The sequence below is a fragment of the Eleutherodactylus coqui genome, chromosome 6 (assembly GCF_035609145.1).
Source record: "Eleutherodactylus coqui strain aEleCoq1 chromosome 6, aEleCoq1.hap1, whole genome shotgun sequence".
NCBI classification, from domain to species: domain Eukaryota; kingdom Metazoa; phylum Chordata; class Amphibia; order Anura; family Eleutherodactylidae; genus Eleutherodactylus; species Eleutherodactylus coqui.
Genome location: NC_089842.1, coordinates 406644 through 424310, shown reverse-complemented (window position 1 = coordinate 424310; position 17667 = coordinate 406644). Strand labels below are relative to the sequence as shown.

Sequence of the window (17667 nt, the reverse complement as noted above, 5' to 3'; positions counted from 1 at the left end):
AGCGTGTGAGGTTCATACTAGAGGGGTGTTTAGTCTGAGTGTGTTAGCAGATCGGAGTGTGCGGGCTAGGTGATGTATGGACAGGTGGAAGTGATGTACGGTGGAGTGGAGTGCGGGCTGGGCGATGCATGGACAGAAGGGAAGCGATGTATGGTGGCGCGGCACCAAGGAGAGCTTTCTGGGTGAGAGTGAGGAGTTTAAATGGAGTTCTGCAGTGGATGGGCAGCCAGTGCAGTGACTGGCATAGTGCAGAGTTGTCTGAGGAGCGGCTGGATAGGAAGAGGAGCCTAGCTGCCGCGTTTAGTATGGATTGGAGAGGGGAGAGTCTGGTGCGGGGGGCCGATGAGCAGCGAGTTGCAGTAGTCGAGTCGGGAGTGGATGAGGGCGACCACGAGTGTCTTTAGCCTGACCATGGTGAAGAACGGGTGGATTTTAGCAACATTTCTGAGGTGCATGTGGCATGTTCGGGGCAGAGGTTGGATGTGGGGGGTAAAGGAGAGGTCAGAGTGCAGTGTGACCCCAAGGCAGTGGGCGCACGGTCTGGGGGTTATGGTGGTGCCAGACACTGGATTGGAGATGTTGAGGGGAGGTCGGTTAGAAGGCGGAAAGATGACAAGGTCAGTTTTAGAGAGCTTAAGTTTGAGAAAAAGGGAGGACATAGTGTTAGAGACAGCGGACAGTCGGTGATATTTTGGAGGAAGGGTTCGGAGACCTCATGGGAAGAGGTGTATAGTAGCAGCACCGCAGATAGTATGTGCGATGATGAGGGGTGGGCATAGTTTGCCCGACATTCGCCCCCATCTAAATGGGCCTTTAATCTCCATAGCAGGCAGACCTCATTGTTGCCAGTCATTAAGAACCTCTTGGATTCAGGGAGGCAGGACCCCACCGAGGAGGGCGAACAGAATGGAGTTAACGGTGCTGTTGTCTGCCCTAACCTCAGAAGAAAAGGAGGTACGTCCAAGTCCTAACTTGAATGTGACCTGCTGGCAATAGTGTCCCCCCCTTACCAGAGAACTCCATTCCTCATCAAAAGCAGGTGAGTACAGAGGCGTAAACTGCTGGAACCGTGGAGCCCCATTTGTTCTCAGTGAAAGAGTAAGTATCTTCTTCACTCTGCAGCAGGGAGAGTACTCTCTCTCTCTCTGCCCCCCCCCCTCCCCCCCAGTGTCCACTATAACCCCATCATTCTCCATAGGGAGGCACAGGGCTATGTTCCTGCCACAGGGAGTTCCTCTACTGGCTTTACCGACAATGCCATTGGGGCTCAGGGACCAGTGGACTCCCAGCCATGGCCAAAAATTGAGCCCCTAGCTTCAGGCCTAGTCAGGCCACTTCGCCTGGTTGGGCATGGTCACGCTGCTTTCCTCCAATCCCAGTGCCCTGCTTAAGGAAGGCCTTCCTCTCTTCTCACCCAATCAGTTCCCAGCATGCCTTCTTTCGGGGCTCCCATTGCTCTTGCGTTCTTTTCTCAGTAAATCCCACCCTTACATCCTCTCTCATTGGTTCCCAGCCTCAGATTTTCCACGCAGGCTTGCTGGGACCTGTGGGATCTTCCATGTGACTAGATTTCACAGAGCTTCCCACTGGCTCCAGACTATCCAACAGTTATCAATTGGTCCATTGCTCCTCAGACCAGTTCCGGACCGCGTAAGCTCCGCCTGGTGGCTTGCTCTCCTGCAGTACCCCTGGCAGTAGGCCTGTAAGGATATATTCTATTAAATACTGTCTGCAGCCTTTTTAACACCATGTCCAACATGCTTTTGCTAAATTTGCATGTGGGCAATCCAAGCAGTTTTGTCCTGTCTGTATGCAAGCGCAAGCAGGCGGATGTAGAACCAACTACAGGCACCCCTCCCACCAAAAACGAACTGGAATGGCTACATTCCCTGTCACAGGTGGCCTCGGACCTTAACCCCTTCATGACATGGCCTATTTTGGGCTTAAGGACGCAACAATTTTTGGCGGATTTTCTTCTCCGTTTATCAAAAGTCATAACTTTTTTATTTTTCCGTCGACGCGGCCGTATGAGGGCTTGTTTTTTGCATGGCGAACTGTAGTTTTTATCGGTGCCACTTTTGGGCACATAGACTATATTGTAAAACTTTTTTTTTTTTTTTAATGATAGCAGGGAGAGAAAACGCATCAATTCTGCCATAGATTTTTTTATTTTTTTTTTACAGCGGTACTCATGCAGCATAAATGAGACATTCCATTTTTTCTGCGGACCGGTACGGTTACAACGATACCAAAATTCTTACATTTTTTTTAGGTTTTCCCACTTTTCTGCAATAAAAACCCTTTTTCTGGGTAATTTTTTTTTTTTCTTCTAAATTGCTGCATTCAAAGTCCTGTAACTTTTTTATTTTTTGATGTACGGCACTCTATGAGGCCTTTTTTTTTGCGAGACGAGCTGTAGATTTTATTGGTACCATTTTGGGGTATATACGGCTTTTTTGATCACTTTTATTGCGTTTTTAGTGAGGCAAAATGCTAAAAATTAGCATTTTGCCTCAGTTTTTTAGCGTTTTTTTCCGTGCACAGTCAAAAGCATGTGCAACTTATTGTACGCGTCGTTACGGACGCGACAATACCAAATATGTGGGATTTTATTTTTTTTTTACCTTTTTTTATGCTAATCTGAGAAAAAGCATTAAAAAATGTTTTTTTTTACTCTTTTTTTTACATTTTTTTAAATTCTTTTTTTAATCTTTGTTTTTTTTACACTGTTTGTGTCCCTCTGAGGGACTTTAACCACTGCCCTGATGATCGCTGTCATAAGGCATGGCAGAGCTACTGCTCTGCCATGCCTTATCGCTTGTACAGCGATTATAGGCATAGGCAATACAGGACGCCAGTGTCTGGCATCCTGTTGCCATGGTGACAGGCCGGGCTCTCGCGATGACATCGTGAGTTCCGGCCGGAGACACAGAGGGAGCCGCGCTCCCTCTGTGAACTCTTTCCCTGCCGCGATCTACTTAGATCGCGGCAGGGAAGGGGTTAACAGCCGGGGGCACATCTCCGATGACCCCCCGCTGTTGCAGCGGGACGCCGGCTGTGACTGACAGCCGGCTCTCGCTGCGGGATAGCGCGGGATCACATATGATCCCGCGCTATCTCCAGGACGTAAGTTTACGTCCTGTTGCGGGAAGTATCAGGCTGCCAGGATGTAAACTTACGCCCTGCAGCGGGAAGGGGTTAATAGAATATCTGCTGCAGTTCTAGACAGGGTAGACTGTAGTACCAGTCAAATGTTTCAAAACGTGTCTGGCATAGGTTACTCCTTCACACAGGACTCCTCTTCTGTGGTCTACAATGGGAGGACTAGGCCTTCTCGCTCAGGGCAATCATCCAGATCCCCTGGATCGTTATCACGTCAGAACCTTTCTCCAGAGAAAATAGTCTCTCAGAAGGTGGACTGTCTGATATCCCCTATTATTCCGATCTGGACAAGGAACAGGCCTCTAAACTCTCCACTATGGTGGACAGCCTGATAGTCACAGTGAAGGATACCCTTCAGGAAACAGAGCAGACAGCCACTACGGTAGCGGCGACCTTTTCCTTCAGATGTTGAGGTGTTCTTCCCAGTTCATGCACAGTTTGACGATGTCTTGACAAGAGAATGGAACATGCCCAACAAACCCTTAACTACACCTAAATGCCTAGACCTCATGTACTCTTTTCTGGAGGAGTTCATAAAGAAGTGGTAGTCTTCACCAGCAGTGGATCCCCTTAGGCCTCATGTCCACGGGCAAAAGAAGAATTAAAATCCGCAGCAGATTTTAACTCTTCTCCTGCCCGCGGATCAGCATCCCATAGGGATGCATTGACCACCCGCGGGTAGATAAATACCCGCGGATCGTCAATAAAAGTGATTTTAAAAAAAATGGAGCATGAACAAATCCGGACCATGCTCCATTTTCGTGCGGGTCTCCCGCGGGGACGGCTCCCGCGGGCTTCTATTGAAGCCTATGGAAGCCGTCCGGATCCGCGGGAGACAAAAATCGGAATTTACTCACCCGCTCCGTTTCTTCTCTTCGCCGCGGCGCCATCTTCTCTCCGTCGCGGCCGGATCTTTTTTCTTCGGGCCGGCGCATGCGCGGGGCACGTCACCGACGTCATCCTGCGCATCCGCCGGGCCGAAGAAAGAAGATTCGGCCGCGACGCAGAGAAGATGACGCCGCGGCGAAAAGGAGATCCGGAGCGGGCGGGAGGTAAGTTTATTCTTATTTATTCTTATTTTCAGCGCTCATGTCCGCGGGGCAGGAGGGACCCGCTACGGATTCTCCATGGAGAATCCGGAGCGGGCCTGATTTTCCCCGTGGACATGAGGCCTTAGTGTCTCATTTGTTTAAATGTGTGTGACAAGAAAATGGAATCACTAGCCAAAATTTCCTTTGAGGCAGTGGATTCAGTATTCAGGCCAGTTTTCGCCTCTACCTGGGTCGACAGTGTCACTACTGAATGAGCTAAGCAGCTACGCCGAGGTATTCTCTTCACACACTCCTCTAGGAGAATTGGCAGACATGGCGCATCAAACAGGCCAGGCGCAAATTTTATCTGTGAAGCTTCCCTGGATACTGCCAGACTCTCAGCTGGGGTGTGCGCATCTTTTGGTAGCCACACGCCAGACCATGTGGCTAAAATCCTGGAATGCAGATGCCTCCTCTAAGAGGCCCTTAATAGGCCTTCCTTTTGTTAGCTCAAGACTTTTTCAGCGCCAGACTGGATAAGATCATCTGTGAAGCCATGGGTGTTAAGGGTTCCCACCTACTACAGAACAGATGCATGAGAGCTTTTCAGGAAAAAAACAAACAAAAACAAAACACAATTTCACTTCTTTCACCGCTCCAGCCCCTGGAACTCAGATAGTAAGAATGCCTCACAGGCACAAAAGCGAAGGCCCTCCTTTGTGCCCCCGATCACAGCCTTTGAAGTCCCCACCCAGGGAGACTCAGGGAGACTTGACTCATCTATGTCTCAGACCCCTGTGTGCAGGAGATCATTTCTTCGAGCTATGCCATAGCATTTTCTGCCTCTCCTTTCCGATTGCTTCTTCAGCTCCAGGATTCAAAGGTCCCCTTTAAAAGCTAACATGTCATTGTTGCAGTTTCTCCTTCTCAATGATTAATGGGTTTCTATTCCAAACTCTTTGTGGTATCCAAGGACGGCCATCTTCATATCCTTATCTGTGGAGCACATCAGCGATTTCTCTGCTTCGCCATCCGATTTAATAACTATCAATCCCCCCCTCCGTGCCATTATCCTGCTCAACCTCGGGACCTTAATTTAGTACTGAAAGCACTACAGTCTCATCCCTTTGAGCAAAGTGCCAGTTCGCCTTTTGGCCAAGAGGGTGGCCTTCTTAGTAGTGGTCATCCCCATCCACCAGCTTTCATTAGGAGAAGGTGGTCCTAAGTCCTGTCCCCTCCTTCCTACCTAAGGTGCTTTTGGCATTTCATCTCAATGAGGACATCGGCTTGCCTTCATTTTCACCTCTGCAGTTCATCCATGAGAACATGCTCTTCACAAACTGGATCTAGTGTGAGACTTGTGGACCTACCCCTCTCAGACGGCTTCTTTCAACCGTTATGACTCTTTTCGTGATCCCTGATGGCCCAAGACATAATCTTACAACTTTCGAGGTAGTCCTCTCTCGCTGCATCCGATCAGCGGTGGAAGAGGCATAGCGTGGTAAGGGCAGAATGCCTCCCTTCCATATTATTGTACATTCTACTCGGGCAGTACGTACCTTTTGGGTGGTATACACCTACATAGTGGAAGCCCCATTGTGTAAGGCTACTACATGGACCTCTTTGTATAACTTTTCTATGTCTTACCGGGTGCATACTTTTACATCCACGGATGCCTTCCTCAGTAGAAGAATTTTACAGACGGTCATAAAGTTGCCGCTTGCGTCTTTCTATATTTTTCCTGCCACCAAGCCACTTCTGTGGAAAGTCTCACAGTCATCAGCTGTGTACCCTAATGATACGTCTTGTTCACTGGCGGAAACAGTACTCACCCAGTCACATATCTTCCTCTTTGTTGGAGCGTTCTCTGTGGGGTTGCACATGGTGCTACCCTGAGATATAGTTTTAAAAGTTTTTATTACAGATGATCGAGCATTGTCCTTAGTGAGTATCTCCCCGCTCGGAAGAAAAGGTTCCGACAGGTGAGTTGCGGCCATGAGCAGTGGGGAGCGGGGGGGGGAGAGAGGGAGAGAGAGATCTCTCCTCCGTTCCTCCCTGCTCTCCCCCGCCGCTCCCTGCCAGCAGCCGAATCTTTGCTCCCGAGTGGGCAGGTACTCGCTAAGGGCAATGCTCGATCGAGCAATTGCCCTTAGCGAGTATGCTCGCTCATCTCTAGTTTTTATGCTTTTATATTAACTGTTTTTTCATATCATATGGTTAACTTGGTGCCTGCAGGGAAAGGGAAGCTGGTAGGAGGAGCCAACACTTTCTGTTTAGTGTTAGTCTCCTAGGGGCAGCAGCTATACCCACGGTCTGAGCCGTGTCCCCCAATGAACAAAGAAAGAGATTTTATGCTAAGTACAAAAATCCTGTTATTCTGTGGGTCACTGCAATTACAGAGGTACAAAAATATATTTTTTTGAGGAAAAACATTTTTGAAAATAAATTATTTTTGTGTCACTTCAAAGACTTCTAATTTATAACCTTTAGTCTTCCATGCACGGAGCGGATGAGGGCTTGGTTTATTTGTGACAAGCTATAGATTTTTATAGGTACCATTGTGTGGTGACTTTTGATCACTTTTATTGCATTTTTGGGAGACGAAAATTAATTTAAAAAAAACAAAACAGAATTTTGGCTTTTTTATTTGTGCTTCATGCTACAACGCATTCATTACAGAAGCAGCGATATCCAAATATGTATTTTTGTAACCCTTTTTTATTTTTATTTCTTTGTAATAAAAGATAAGTAAGTGCACAAATCAATGTACTAGGTTTTTTTTCCCTACCTTTTTCTATAACCCTGTTGGGGACTTGCAGATGTGGCCTGACCACTCCGATAATACACAGCAATACTTCAGTATTGAAACATATTATCTCTATTCTTCTACACGTTGACAGTCATGGCAGACCTAGATTTCACCGTTAGGCCTCCAGCTGCCATAGCAATCCATCAGCCCTTTGTGATTGCAGCATACAGGGCTGATGAGCTCTCTCTCTGTTAACCTCAGAGATGCTGCGGACAGCACTAACCCCAGCACCTAAGGGATTAAACAGCTGGGATTGGTGTTCTCTCTGATCCTGCCCATTAGTGCCATATGTATAATACAGCTTGAACCCACAGCTAGTGATGGTGCAGGCCCGGCTCCTGAGCCCCGCATCAATATTAGTGAGTGATAGTATGGCATCTTGCACCAAGTATAGCGGCTGTGACATACTATTTAGCTAAATTGGTTTAATACAATTACCCTAAACACTTTTAAAAACACATATTTCATATTGTCTACTAGCCATTTTCATTCAAGAAAAACTTTGTTTGGGGTACTTCCCCGCACCCCAATGTCATGCTCCACTAGCCTCGCCAATAGACTCTGTTACCCCCTTCTGTAGCATATCTGTTCTTTAGCTCTTTGATATTGCAGCGAAAACAGGGCTGCCTTCTAAGCCTAGAGGTCAAGGGATTTGATGATGCTCCAACACGAATGGCAATTGGTCACCTGAGGTTCTATTGGCATAACATCAAATTGGGTAAAACTACAAGTGTTCCAAAATAGAGAAAAGGAAGAGACCCTGAAAGTGAAGTTTATAAGTAAGTTACGTCTTCGACCAAAGACTATTTTATACGTCTGGGTCCCCCTTTTAAAGTTCACTTAAGTTTTTAATGTAAATTAAAGTATAAAGGAGGCCACACCCTTCCCACTAAGCCACACCTACGTTTCTCGTCCCTTTAGAAAAGGGACTAGAGGCATAAAAAGCCACAATTATTCAGCAAATGTGCCATAATTTGTGCTTTTTTTTTTTTTTACAGCCCATAATAAATTCCCCCCAATGAATTACATATTTTCAGCTCTTAGCGCAGTAAATGAGAGGAAGTGAAAGTAGCGCCCGTCATGGAGTCTCACCTCTATGTACGTCTATACTGGTCCCACTACTGGTGTCGTCTGAGTCACTGACATCAAATGTCACTATTTTTTTGTTCCTTCTGCCTTTCAGGGTATCATCATCCGACACCTTAAGAAGGTAAAGTAAAAAGTTCAGATTTTCAAGAATGACAAATGCTTAGAATGTAACTGCACTTTCAAAAAAACCTCTGATGTTATAGGGACATGTTAAAAGCTTTGATCACTGGGGCTCCAGCTGCCGAGACCCTCATGGATCCCTAGAACTGAAGCAGCTGAAGAGCTGGTCCAAGTGCTGCCACTGCTTGCTAGCTGAAGAAAGGCCTAAATGAAGTGTCTACGGACCAGTCTTCAGCTAGCAAGCAGTAACAGCGCTTGGACAAACACTTCAGCTGGCTCCCTCTAGTGATCAGTGGGAGTCTCAGCAGCTGGACCTCCAGCAATCAAAACTATCGACATGGCCCTATGACTTGGGAACTTTTTTTTTTGAAAGTCCATTTTAATAAATAGGTTTAATTAATAACAGCTGCATTTATGATTTTAGGTTGGGGTCAGGTAAATTAATGGAGGCTCAGAGAATGACCTAAGTTAGGTCATCAATATTACATTGGCAGGGGCCTGACTTTCTGCAACCTTGCCAATCAGCCGAGACACTCTAAAACCATTAATGCTGCAGTCCTGGAGAACCCTTTCATTCATAAAAATGACACGCTTATACGAGCGCCATAAATCCTTCCAGATAAAATGGCGCTACAGTCAGAAGAGAGCGGACAATATTACCTTGCATGTAGTCTGTTTAATCATAAAGAATTAATGATCATTTAACACTTAAAAATCTTAAAGCGACTCTTCGGCCTGGAGAAATAAACATGGCCGCACCACTTCTCTGACTACCTCACCCACACTGTAGATTAGCCTGAAGTGTGGGAGACCTTGTTTGTCTGAATGGAAGGCACATTTCAGGTGTTATGTAGTCGAGTATGCGGATTTCAAAAATCAAGACGAAAAAAATCTCCGAAACCCCTCCCTAAATGACCCGAGAAACCGGCACCCCTCCCTAAATGACCGGAGAAACCGGCACCCCTCCCTTAACTGACCCGAGAAACCGGCACCCCTCCCTTAACTGACCCGAGAAACCGGCACCCCTCCCTTAACTGACCCGAGAAACCGGCACCCCTCCCTTAACTGACCCGAGAAACCGGCACCCCTCCCTTAACTGACCCGAGAAACCGGCACCCCTCCCTTAACTGACCCGAGAAACCGGCACCCCTCCCTTAACTGACCCGATAAACCGGCACCCCTCCCTTAACTGACCCGAGAAACCGGCACCCCTCCCTTAACTGACCCGAGAAACCGGCACCCCTCCCTTAACTGACCCGAGAAACCGGCACCCCTCCCTTAACTGACCCGAGAAACCGGCACCCCTCCCTTAACTGACCCGAGAAACCGGCACCCCTCCCTTAACTGACCCGAGAAACCGGCACCCCTCCCTTAACTGACCCAAGAAACCGGCACCCCTCCCTTAACTGACCCGAGAAACCGGCACCCCTCCCTTAACTGACCCGAGAAACCGGCACCCCTCCCTTAACTGACCCGAGAAACCGGCACCCCTCCCTTAACTGACCCGAGAAACCGGCACCCCTCCCTTAACTGACCCGAGAAACCGGCACCCCTCCCTTAACTGACCCGAGAAACCGGCACCCCTCCCTTAAATGACCCGAGAAACCAGCACCCCTCCCTTAAATGACCCGAGAAACCGGCACCCCTCCCTTAAATGACCCGAGAAACCGGAACACCTCCCTAAATGACCGGAGAAACCGAAACACCTCCCTAAATGACCGGAGAAACCGAAACACCTCCCTAAATGACCGGAGAAACCGGAAAAATTCACTGCCATGTTTTGATACAAAAAAGACTAACTATCCTTCTCCTAAATAGTATAAGGCCAATGAGTATATAACTGTTATACGTACAGAAATATAACTAGCAGATAACACGGTTATGATGGGTCATGGATTTTGGTTTATAATATAATAATAAATAAAGAAATAAATGAAAACCGAAAAATCAGATCTGTATCAATAAATTTCAGATTTTAAGTGTAAATAGGGAGGGGTGCCGGTTTCTCCCGTCATTTAGGGAGGGGTGCCGGTTTCTCCCGACATTTAGGGAGGGGTGCCGGTTTCTCCCGACATTCAGGGAGGGGTGCCGGTTTCTCCCGTCATTTAGGGAGGGGCGCCGGTTTCTCCCGTCATTTAGGGAGGGGCGCCGGTTTCTCCCGTCATTTAGGGAGGGGCGCCGGTTTCTCCCGTCATTTAGGGAGGGGCGCCGGTTTCTCCCGTCATTTAGGGAGGGGCGCCGGTTTCTCCCGTCATTTAGGGAGGGGCGCCGGTTTCTCCCGTCATTTAGGGAGGGGCGCCGGTTTCTCCCGTCATTTAGGGAGGGGCGCCGGTTTCTCCCGTCATTTAGGGAGGGGTGCCGGTTTCTCCCGTCATTTAGGGAGGGGTGCCGGTTTCTCCCGTCATTTAGGGAGGGGCGCCGGTTTCTCCCGTCATTTAGGGAGGGGCGCCGGTTTCTCCCGTCATTTAGGGAGGGGCGCCGGTTTCTCCCGTCATTTAGGGAGGGGCGCCGGTTTCTCCCGTCATTTAGGGAGGGGCGCCGGTTTCTCCCGTCATTTAGGGAGGGGCGCCGGTTTCTCCCGTCATTTAGGGAGGGGCGCCGGTTTCTCCCGTCATTTAGGGAGGGGCGCCGGTTTCTCCCGTCATTTAGGGAGGGGCGCCGGTTTCTCCCGTCATTTAGGGAGGGGCGCCGGTTTCTCCCGTCATTTAGGGAGGGGCGCCGGTTTCTCCCGTCATTTAGGGAGGGGCGCCGGTTTCTCCCGTCATTTAGGGAGGGGCGCCGGTTTTTCCCGTCATTTAGGGAGGGGCGCCGGTTTCTCCCGTCATTTAGGGAGGGGCGCCGGTTTCTCCCGTCATTTAGGGAGGGGCGCCGGTTTCTCCCGTCATTTAGGGAGGGGCGCCGGTTTCTCCCGTCATTTAGGGAGGGGCGCCGGTTTCTCCCGTCATTTAGGGAGGGGCGCCGGTTTCTCCCGTCATTTAGGGAGGGGCGCCGGTTTCTCCCGTCATTTAGGGAGGGGCGCCGGTTTCTCCCGTCATTTAGGGAGGGGCGCCGGTTTCTCCCGTCATTTAGGGAGGGGCGCCGGTTTCTCCCGTCATTTAGGGAGGGGCGCCGGTTTCTCCCGTCATTTAGGGAGGGGTGCCGGTTTCTCCCGTCATTTAGGGAGGGGTGCCGGTTTCTCCCGTCATTTAGGGAGGGGTGCCGGTTTCTCCCGTCATTTAGGGAGGGGTGCCGGTTTCTCCCGTCATTTAGGGAGGGGTGCCGGTTTCTCCCGTCATTTAGGGAGGGGTGCCGGTTTCTCCCGTCATTTAGGGAGGGGTGCCGGTTTCTCCCATCATTTAGGGAGGGGTTCCGGTTTTCAGAGATTTTTTTCGTCTTGATTTTTGAAATCCGCATACTCGACTATATAAAACCTGAAATGTGCCTTCCATTCAGACAAACAAGGTCTCCCACACTCCAGCAGGCTGTATATTGTATGCATTGGCCATTTAAAGGGGTTGTCCCGCGCCGAAACGGTTTTTTTTTTTTTCAACCCCCCCCGTTCGGCGCGAGACAACCCCGATGCAGCGCTTACCTTAATCCCCGCGCTCCGGTGACTTCTATACTTACCGGCTGAAGATGGCCGCCGGGATCCTCTTCCTCCGTGGACCGCAGCTCTTCTGTGCGGTCCATTGCCGATTCCAGCCTCCTGATTGGCTGGAATCGGCACGTGACGGGGCGGAGCTACACGGAGGCGGCATTCTGCACGAGCGGCCCCATTGAAGACAGGAGAAGACCCGGACTGCGCAAGCGCGGCTAATTTGGCCATCGGAGGCCGAAAATTAGTCGGCACCATGGAGACGAGGACGCCAGCAACAGAGCAGGTAAGTATAAAACTTTTTATAACTTCTGTATGGCTCATAATTAATGCACAATGTACATTACAAAGTGCATTATTATGGCCATACAGAAGTGTATAGACCCACTTGCTGCCGCGGGACAACCCCTTTAAGGCTGGGAGGAGTATCATCTCTCCTTAAGGAGAGCACCTAGAAAGTGTGTGAAGACACCTAGGAGAGGAATGAGGAGACTTATAAGGATTGCGCGCTCCGCTGGGAAATGTATACAAACTAGCCGATTCTTCCATCTCCCTTATTTAATAGTCTAAGACACTACATGCCGATGGGACTGGCCGACACGGCTCATGTGGACAGCACTGCTCAATCAAAGCATGTGTACAAGATGCATACTACTGCACAGTGTACATCAGGCAGTCAGAGAAGCTGATGTAGCCATATTTGTTTCTCCAGGACCAGAGGATCGCTTTAAATGGTCACCGTACTTTAAACAAACTTTGCATTAATCAATAGTAGAGGTGAATGTGAGAAACTATGTACTATATCTTAGAAATACCTCCTTCTCCACTTATCGGCGGCTACCTCCCCTCCCCCTTGCACTCATAACTCATTCTGAAATCCTGGTAAAATCCATCCCAAGATGGCTTTTCAGCTCACAGAGGGATCAGGCTGTATGCTGCCCATAAAAGTCTATAGAGAGTGGGAGGGATGTGGAAGAAGCCGTTGGAGTGAGAGACTAAACTTTTTTGTGTTTTAAACAGATTAATAAAACCCGGTGTATGGGAACAGCTGTGCGCAGATGCCGAGAGAACAGAGCCCGCGGCAGCCCCCTCTTCGGTCATGAGGTCAGGTGAAGACAGAATTCTTAGCCCCACCTTCACTATCTGCATGGCTGAAGGAAGATGTACAGAATAGGCTGATAAAACCTACTGCAAAAAGGTTCAGAATCGCCTGTTCTGTACATTACTCTCTAAAGGAGCATTCCAGAGACGGGGTAAAATGTCCCTAATGTTTCCACTTACTGCTATTATTCCAAACATCATTCTAAATCAGCAAACTGAACTCCAGTCTGCATTTTTTGCCGACCTGCGCCACCGCTGCTTCCCAGCCAGCTTCAGATTCCCACTGAGTGCAAAGACTACATCACCCACAATGCTCCACTGCCAGTTACTGCCGAGTGCACCTTCCCAACTCTACAAACTGTGTCAAGGCATTGAGTATGTCTGACGGGTAACACAACGGAGCATACAGGTCGTAACCACTGGATGCAGATGGAGAACTAAGCGATGGGGGTGGGGGTGGGGTGAGAGAGGTAAAGCGATCATATAGCTCTTCAGCTTTGTAAAGCAAGTTCTAACATTATACTGCAAAATAACATCTTCTCTATCGCCTCACGAAGCAGAGAACTTTCACTTTGAATGGCCGGATTACTCCTTTAAGGCTTTTCCCAGTTCTCTTATTGTGTATTTATGGAAAACTGCATTAACATCAGTTTCTGAAAAGCCTGTATCTGGGTCTACAGTTGCATGCCAAGCCCACCATCTGCTGCGTTCCGGCGGTGCCAGCCACTGCCACAGATGTCAGATTACATGATGAACATGGACTGGCCCCATAAAGTGATTCTTCCACAAGGACACGGCAATATGGCTTATAGAGCTTTCCTGACAGTATATGATGCTTCGCTCTTGAGTATGGCAGAGGGCGGCTACATGCCAACTACTAGTCCTCCCAACAAACATCTACCTCCTCGAGGAGCGAGTCCTCCAGCTCCTGCAGACGTTGCTCCTTCTCCTGCAGCAGGACGTGCCCCTTCTCCATGGTGCTGCGGATGTGGTTCAGGTTGTGAGATTCCTGCAGGAAGTAAGGCAGTGCGTTAGCAGCCATCCGCTATGTGGATAAGGGGCACAACGCTTCCCACAATGATGAGGAGCAGCGGCGCAGGGATATGAACACATGGAGGGGAGGAAGCACCGCGAACCAACAGCTCATTCTGCACGGAGATGCAGACTGACAGGGAAAAAACAGTCCCAATGAGCACCGATTCCTCATGTATGGACCACCTGAACAAGTATCTGCGCACAGAAAGTAACGTGCAGATGACTTACCTTTTCCTTCAGCTAACCTCCTCCAGGTGTGATAGATGCCTGAAAGCTGCAGGCACTCTGGTGGGAGAGGACGCCCCCAATACCATTCCTAAATCCTGCATCATTTAAGGACCCTTTAAACCTGACAACTGGGATCTGCAGTCATTAACCAAGGAGATAGCAGTAACCGTTCACGTCAGCATTCGCAGCAAGTTTACCATCAGGCTTGATTCACATTACGTTTTTGGCCTCTGCTTAAAGAGGTTTTCCAACCCCCCAAAAAAACTTGGCCGATGGTACAGAATGGCATAAAAAACTATCCATTATTCACCCTTCTCTGCTTTAACAGGAAGCGATGACATCCCGTTCATCACTTACATGACTGCTGCAGCCGATCACTGGTCATGTATGCATGTGGAGGCAGAGGCCAGCGACTAGCTGCGGTGGGCATGTGGGTGACATTACTGCTTCCCGTTTCAGCAGGGAGCAGGTGGGCAGTGCTGGACTAAAGATGAATAATGGCCGTTACTGTTTTATGCCATTCCCTACTCCTGTAGTAGTTACACTGTGATAAACGACCGACATATACATAAACAGAGGCTACATCAGACGATTACGAGTCACCCTTAATCTATCATGGCATCTGCTACTTGGAGAGGTCATGAGCTTTGCCTGTGGACAGCAGTAATGGTGGCAGAATATCTTCTCCACACTCTGACCGTCTTCCGTTTTTTTTTTCCCATTGCCCATTGGCTTTTCACCCCTGGAAGGGCTGGCATTTTGCAGTGGCTGCTCACCACTTGTGGTTTACCAGTTGGGAAGCTCATTGGAGTCAGGATCTCTGAATTGTGTTTATTCTATTCAAGCCTCTGTTGGATTTAGTGTGACAACCCTAATGCTATCAAGGCACCCCTCGCTTTCATCCGGGTGTCAGGTCAGTTCTTGGGTAATGTCACCCCCGGATTAAGTGATGCGCCTGCAGGTGCATGCATGTTTTATTCTACCCTTGACATTGACGGTTAAACTTCCCCCTTACATTGTTTAGCTAATGGGCTAGCTGGGATGACTGACAACCAAGTCATTTATGTTCTTCTGATATTTGAACTGGCTCCTCCTTGCAGAGGGCACCGGTTTTACTTGCTGTATACTTGTTTGTAGTGGCTCTATAACCTTTGTGCTGGTAGTGTAAGTGGAGTGGTCATTCTGAGCCTTGTTGCCTCCCAGCTTTTAATGCTCACATCCTCCCTCAGACTATCACAACTTTCAGACTTCCCTACTCACAGAGAGGGCAATATCCTTGATTTAATATTCCTCCATCTTTGCTCTGCTTCTCACTTCACCAACTCCCCCCTCCCGCTCTCGGACCACAACCTCGTCTCCTTCTCCATCAGGCACCCTAGCATCTCCCAGACCGCTCCCACCTATGGCACCTCTAAGAACCTCCAGTCCGTCCGCACCCAACAGTTTACCGACACCTTACAGTCCTCCCTGCTCCCTGTCTCTCTCCTGCCGGACACTACTCCACCACTCTCACACACGCTCTGGATGAGGCGGCACCCCCGTAACCCGAGCTGTCAACTGCAGACCACGACAACCTTGGCTCACGTCCCAAACGTTCTTCATCCGGCGGTGCTCCAGGTGTGCTGAATGGCTGTGAAGAAAGTCAAAACAACCCGCACACTTCACACACTTCAAATTTATGCTCAAAACCTAAAACGTACAACCTCACCCTCCACCATGCCAAACAAGTTTATTTCACCTCCCTCGTCTCCTCACTATCCCACAACCCCAAACCACTCTTCGATACCTTCCACTTCCTCCTCCCCATTCCTCCAAAACATCACCAACTGTCTGTCCGCTGTCTCTAACACCATTTGGGTTCCTGGAGAACTGGGCTGACTTGGCTGTCGGCTTCAGGCTCTACCGTAGGGACGGGCTGCATCTTTTTTTTAATTCAATGTATTTTTTATTGAGCTTTTTCCACCTTTTACATATCTTTATAGCATTTTTGTATACAACTGTTCCCCCCCCCCCCCTCCCCACCCCCCCTGAGGTCTCTCTCTCAACATTTAGTCCTTTGAATGACAGGTCCCTGCGTATTCACAGTCCTTCATCATGAACAATAGTAACGGTTCCTGGAACAAACGTTTATTGTTTAGTCTTCTTGTAGCTTGTCTTCTTTTGTGTTTTCTTTGCCTTCTTTTTTGGTTCAGGGGTAGTTGTTATTGCTGCTTACAGGGGGCAGCCACATACCTTTGCTCATTGTTTGGCCTCTCTCTCTCCAATCCATCCTTTCCTATCCTGCCCCATTAATCCTTTCCAATTTACTTTTCAGCATAGCAATCTTGTAAATGACTATCTTATTTAATAAACTTTATATATACCAAGTACGTGCTTCGTTATATCTTTTTTTATTTCTACTCCTCTCCCACATTAAGTCCCCAGTTTACCGGTGCCAACCCACACGGCTCACCACTCCACCCCCTATATGTTTGGTCCATCATTTCTGGTTTGGCTCTGGGCATGTATCCATCTCAGCCATATATCCTGGTATTTTTGGCTGGTCTTGCGCTTAGTATATATACTCTTTTCTCACGGTAAAATTTGGTTGACCTTGTTTTTAAATTCCCCTAGCGTGGGTGGTTCTTCATCTAGCCAGCGCTGGGCTATTGTCTTTCTAGCTATGTACAATAATCTGGATACCGCCAGTTTTTCATGGTCATCTAGCGGTAGGTCTTGTGTATATCCCAGAATGCACACATATGGTGTAAAGTCCACACATATGCCGAATGCTGCATTTATTGCATCTCATATTTCCACCCAAAATCTATGCAATTTCGGACATCTCCATAGCATGTGGATTAGGTCCGCCGTGTGGGTTTTACATTTAGCACACACCGGAGAGGTTCTTATATCTATGTTGTACAAGAAGGCCGGAGTACGATACACTCTGTGTATTAGGAATATTTGCGATACTCTGTGTGACTCGCTCAGAGATAGCTTGGGCGTCATTTGTAGGATTTCCTACCAGTGCGACTCAACAATGGGCCCTATGTCTGCCTCCCATTTTGCTTTTGTTGGTATCGGGTTGCGTGCATTGATCGTGTCCTGTATGTGGGAGTATAATACAGATATTTTCCCCGCTGTGGTGGTGGTGGCGTTACCTATTATGTCCGCTACTATATTTATTGTCACTGTTATTTCCGCCGAGTTCTTCTCCGCTTGTATAGCGTGTCTAAGCTGTGGATATTTGTAGAAGTCACTATTGGGGATGCCATAGTTCTGTCTTAGCTGTTCAAGGGTTTTCAGCTCTCCCCCCTCCAGTATCTGGGCCACTCTCCTGACTCCCCTGTTTTTCCACCCTTGGAAACCTTGTAGTTTGCTGATTTCTGGTAGATGTGGGTTATTCCATATGGGGGTATACTGTGTACAGCGTGTTACACCGAGCATATTTCTGGTCTTCCACCATACCATATGCATCAGTAGTAACGTGGGAGCATTCTGACCGTTGTTTTTAAATGCTCCGCGTTCCAGTGTTT

The 17667-nt window shown here is 48.6% G+C and overlaps 1 protein-coding gene across 6 annotated transcripts in view; it reads right to left on the bottom strand.

Annotated features, from left to right (window-relative positions):
• The window catches only part of CEP164 (centrosomal protein 164), a 218879-nt gene that overhangs the window by 49337 nt on the left and 151875 nt on the right, over positions 1-17667 (bottom strand). For all 6 annotated transcript variants that reach the window (XM_066606019.1, XM_066606020.1, XM_066606023.1 and 3 more), the window contains 2 exons: positions 13788-13895; positions 8095-8203 (listed from right to left, as the gene is read on the bottom strand). In XM_066606019.1, the coding sequence (XP_066462116.1) occupies positions 8095-8203; positions 13788-13895 (217 nt within the window). The remainder of the gene's footprint in view (positions 1-8094; positions 8204-13787; positions 13896-17667) is intronic.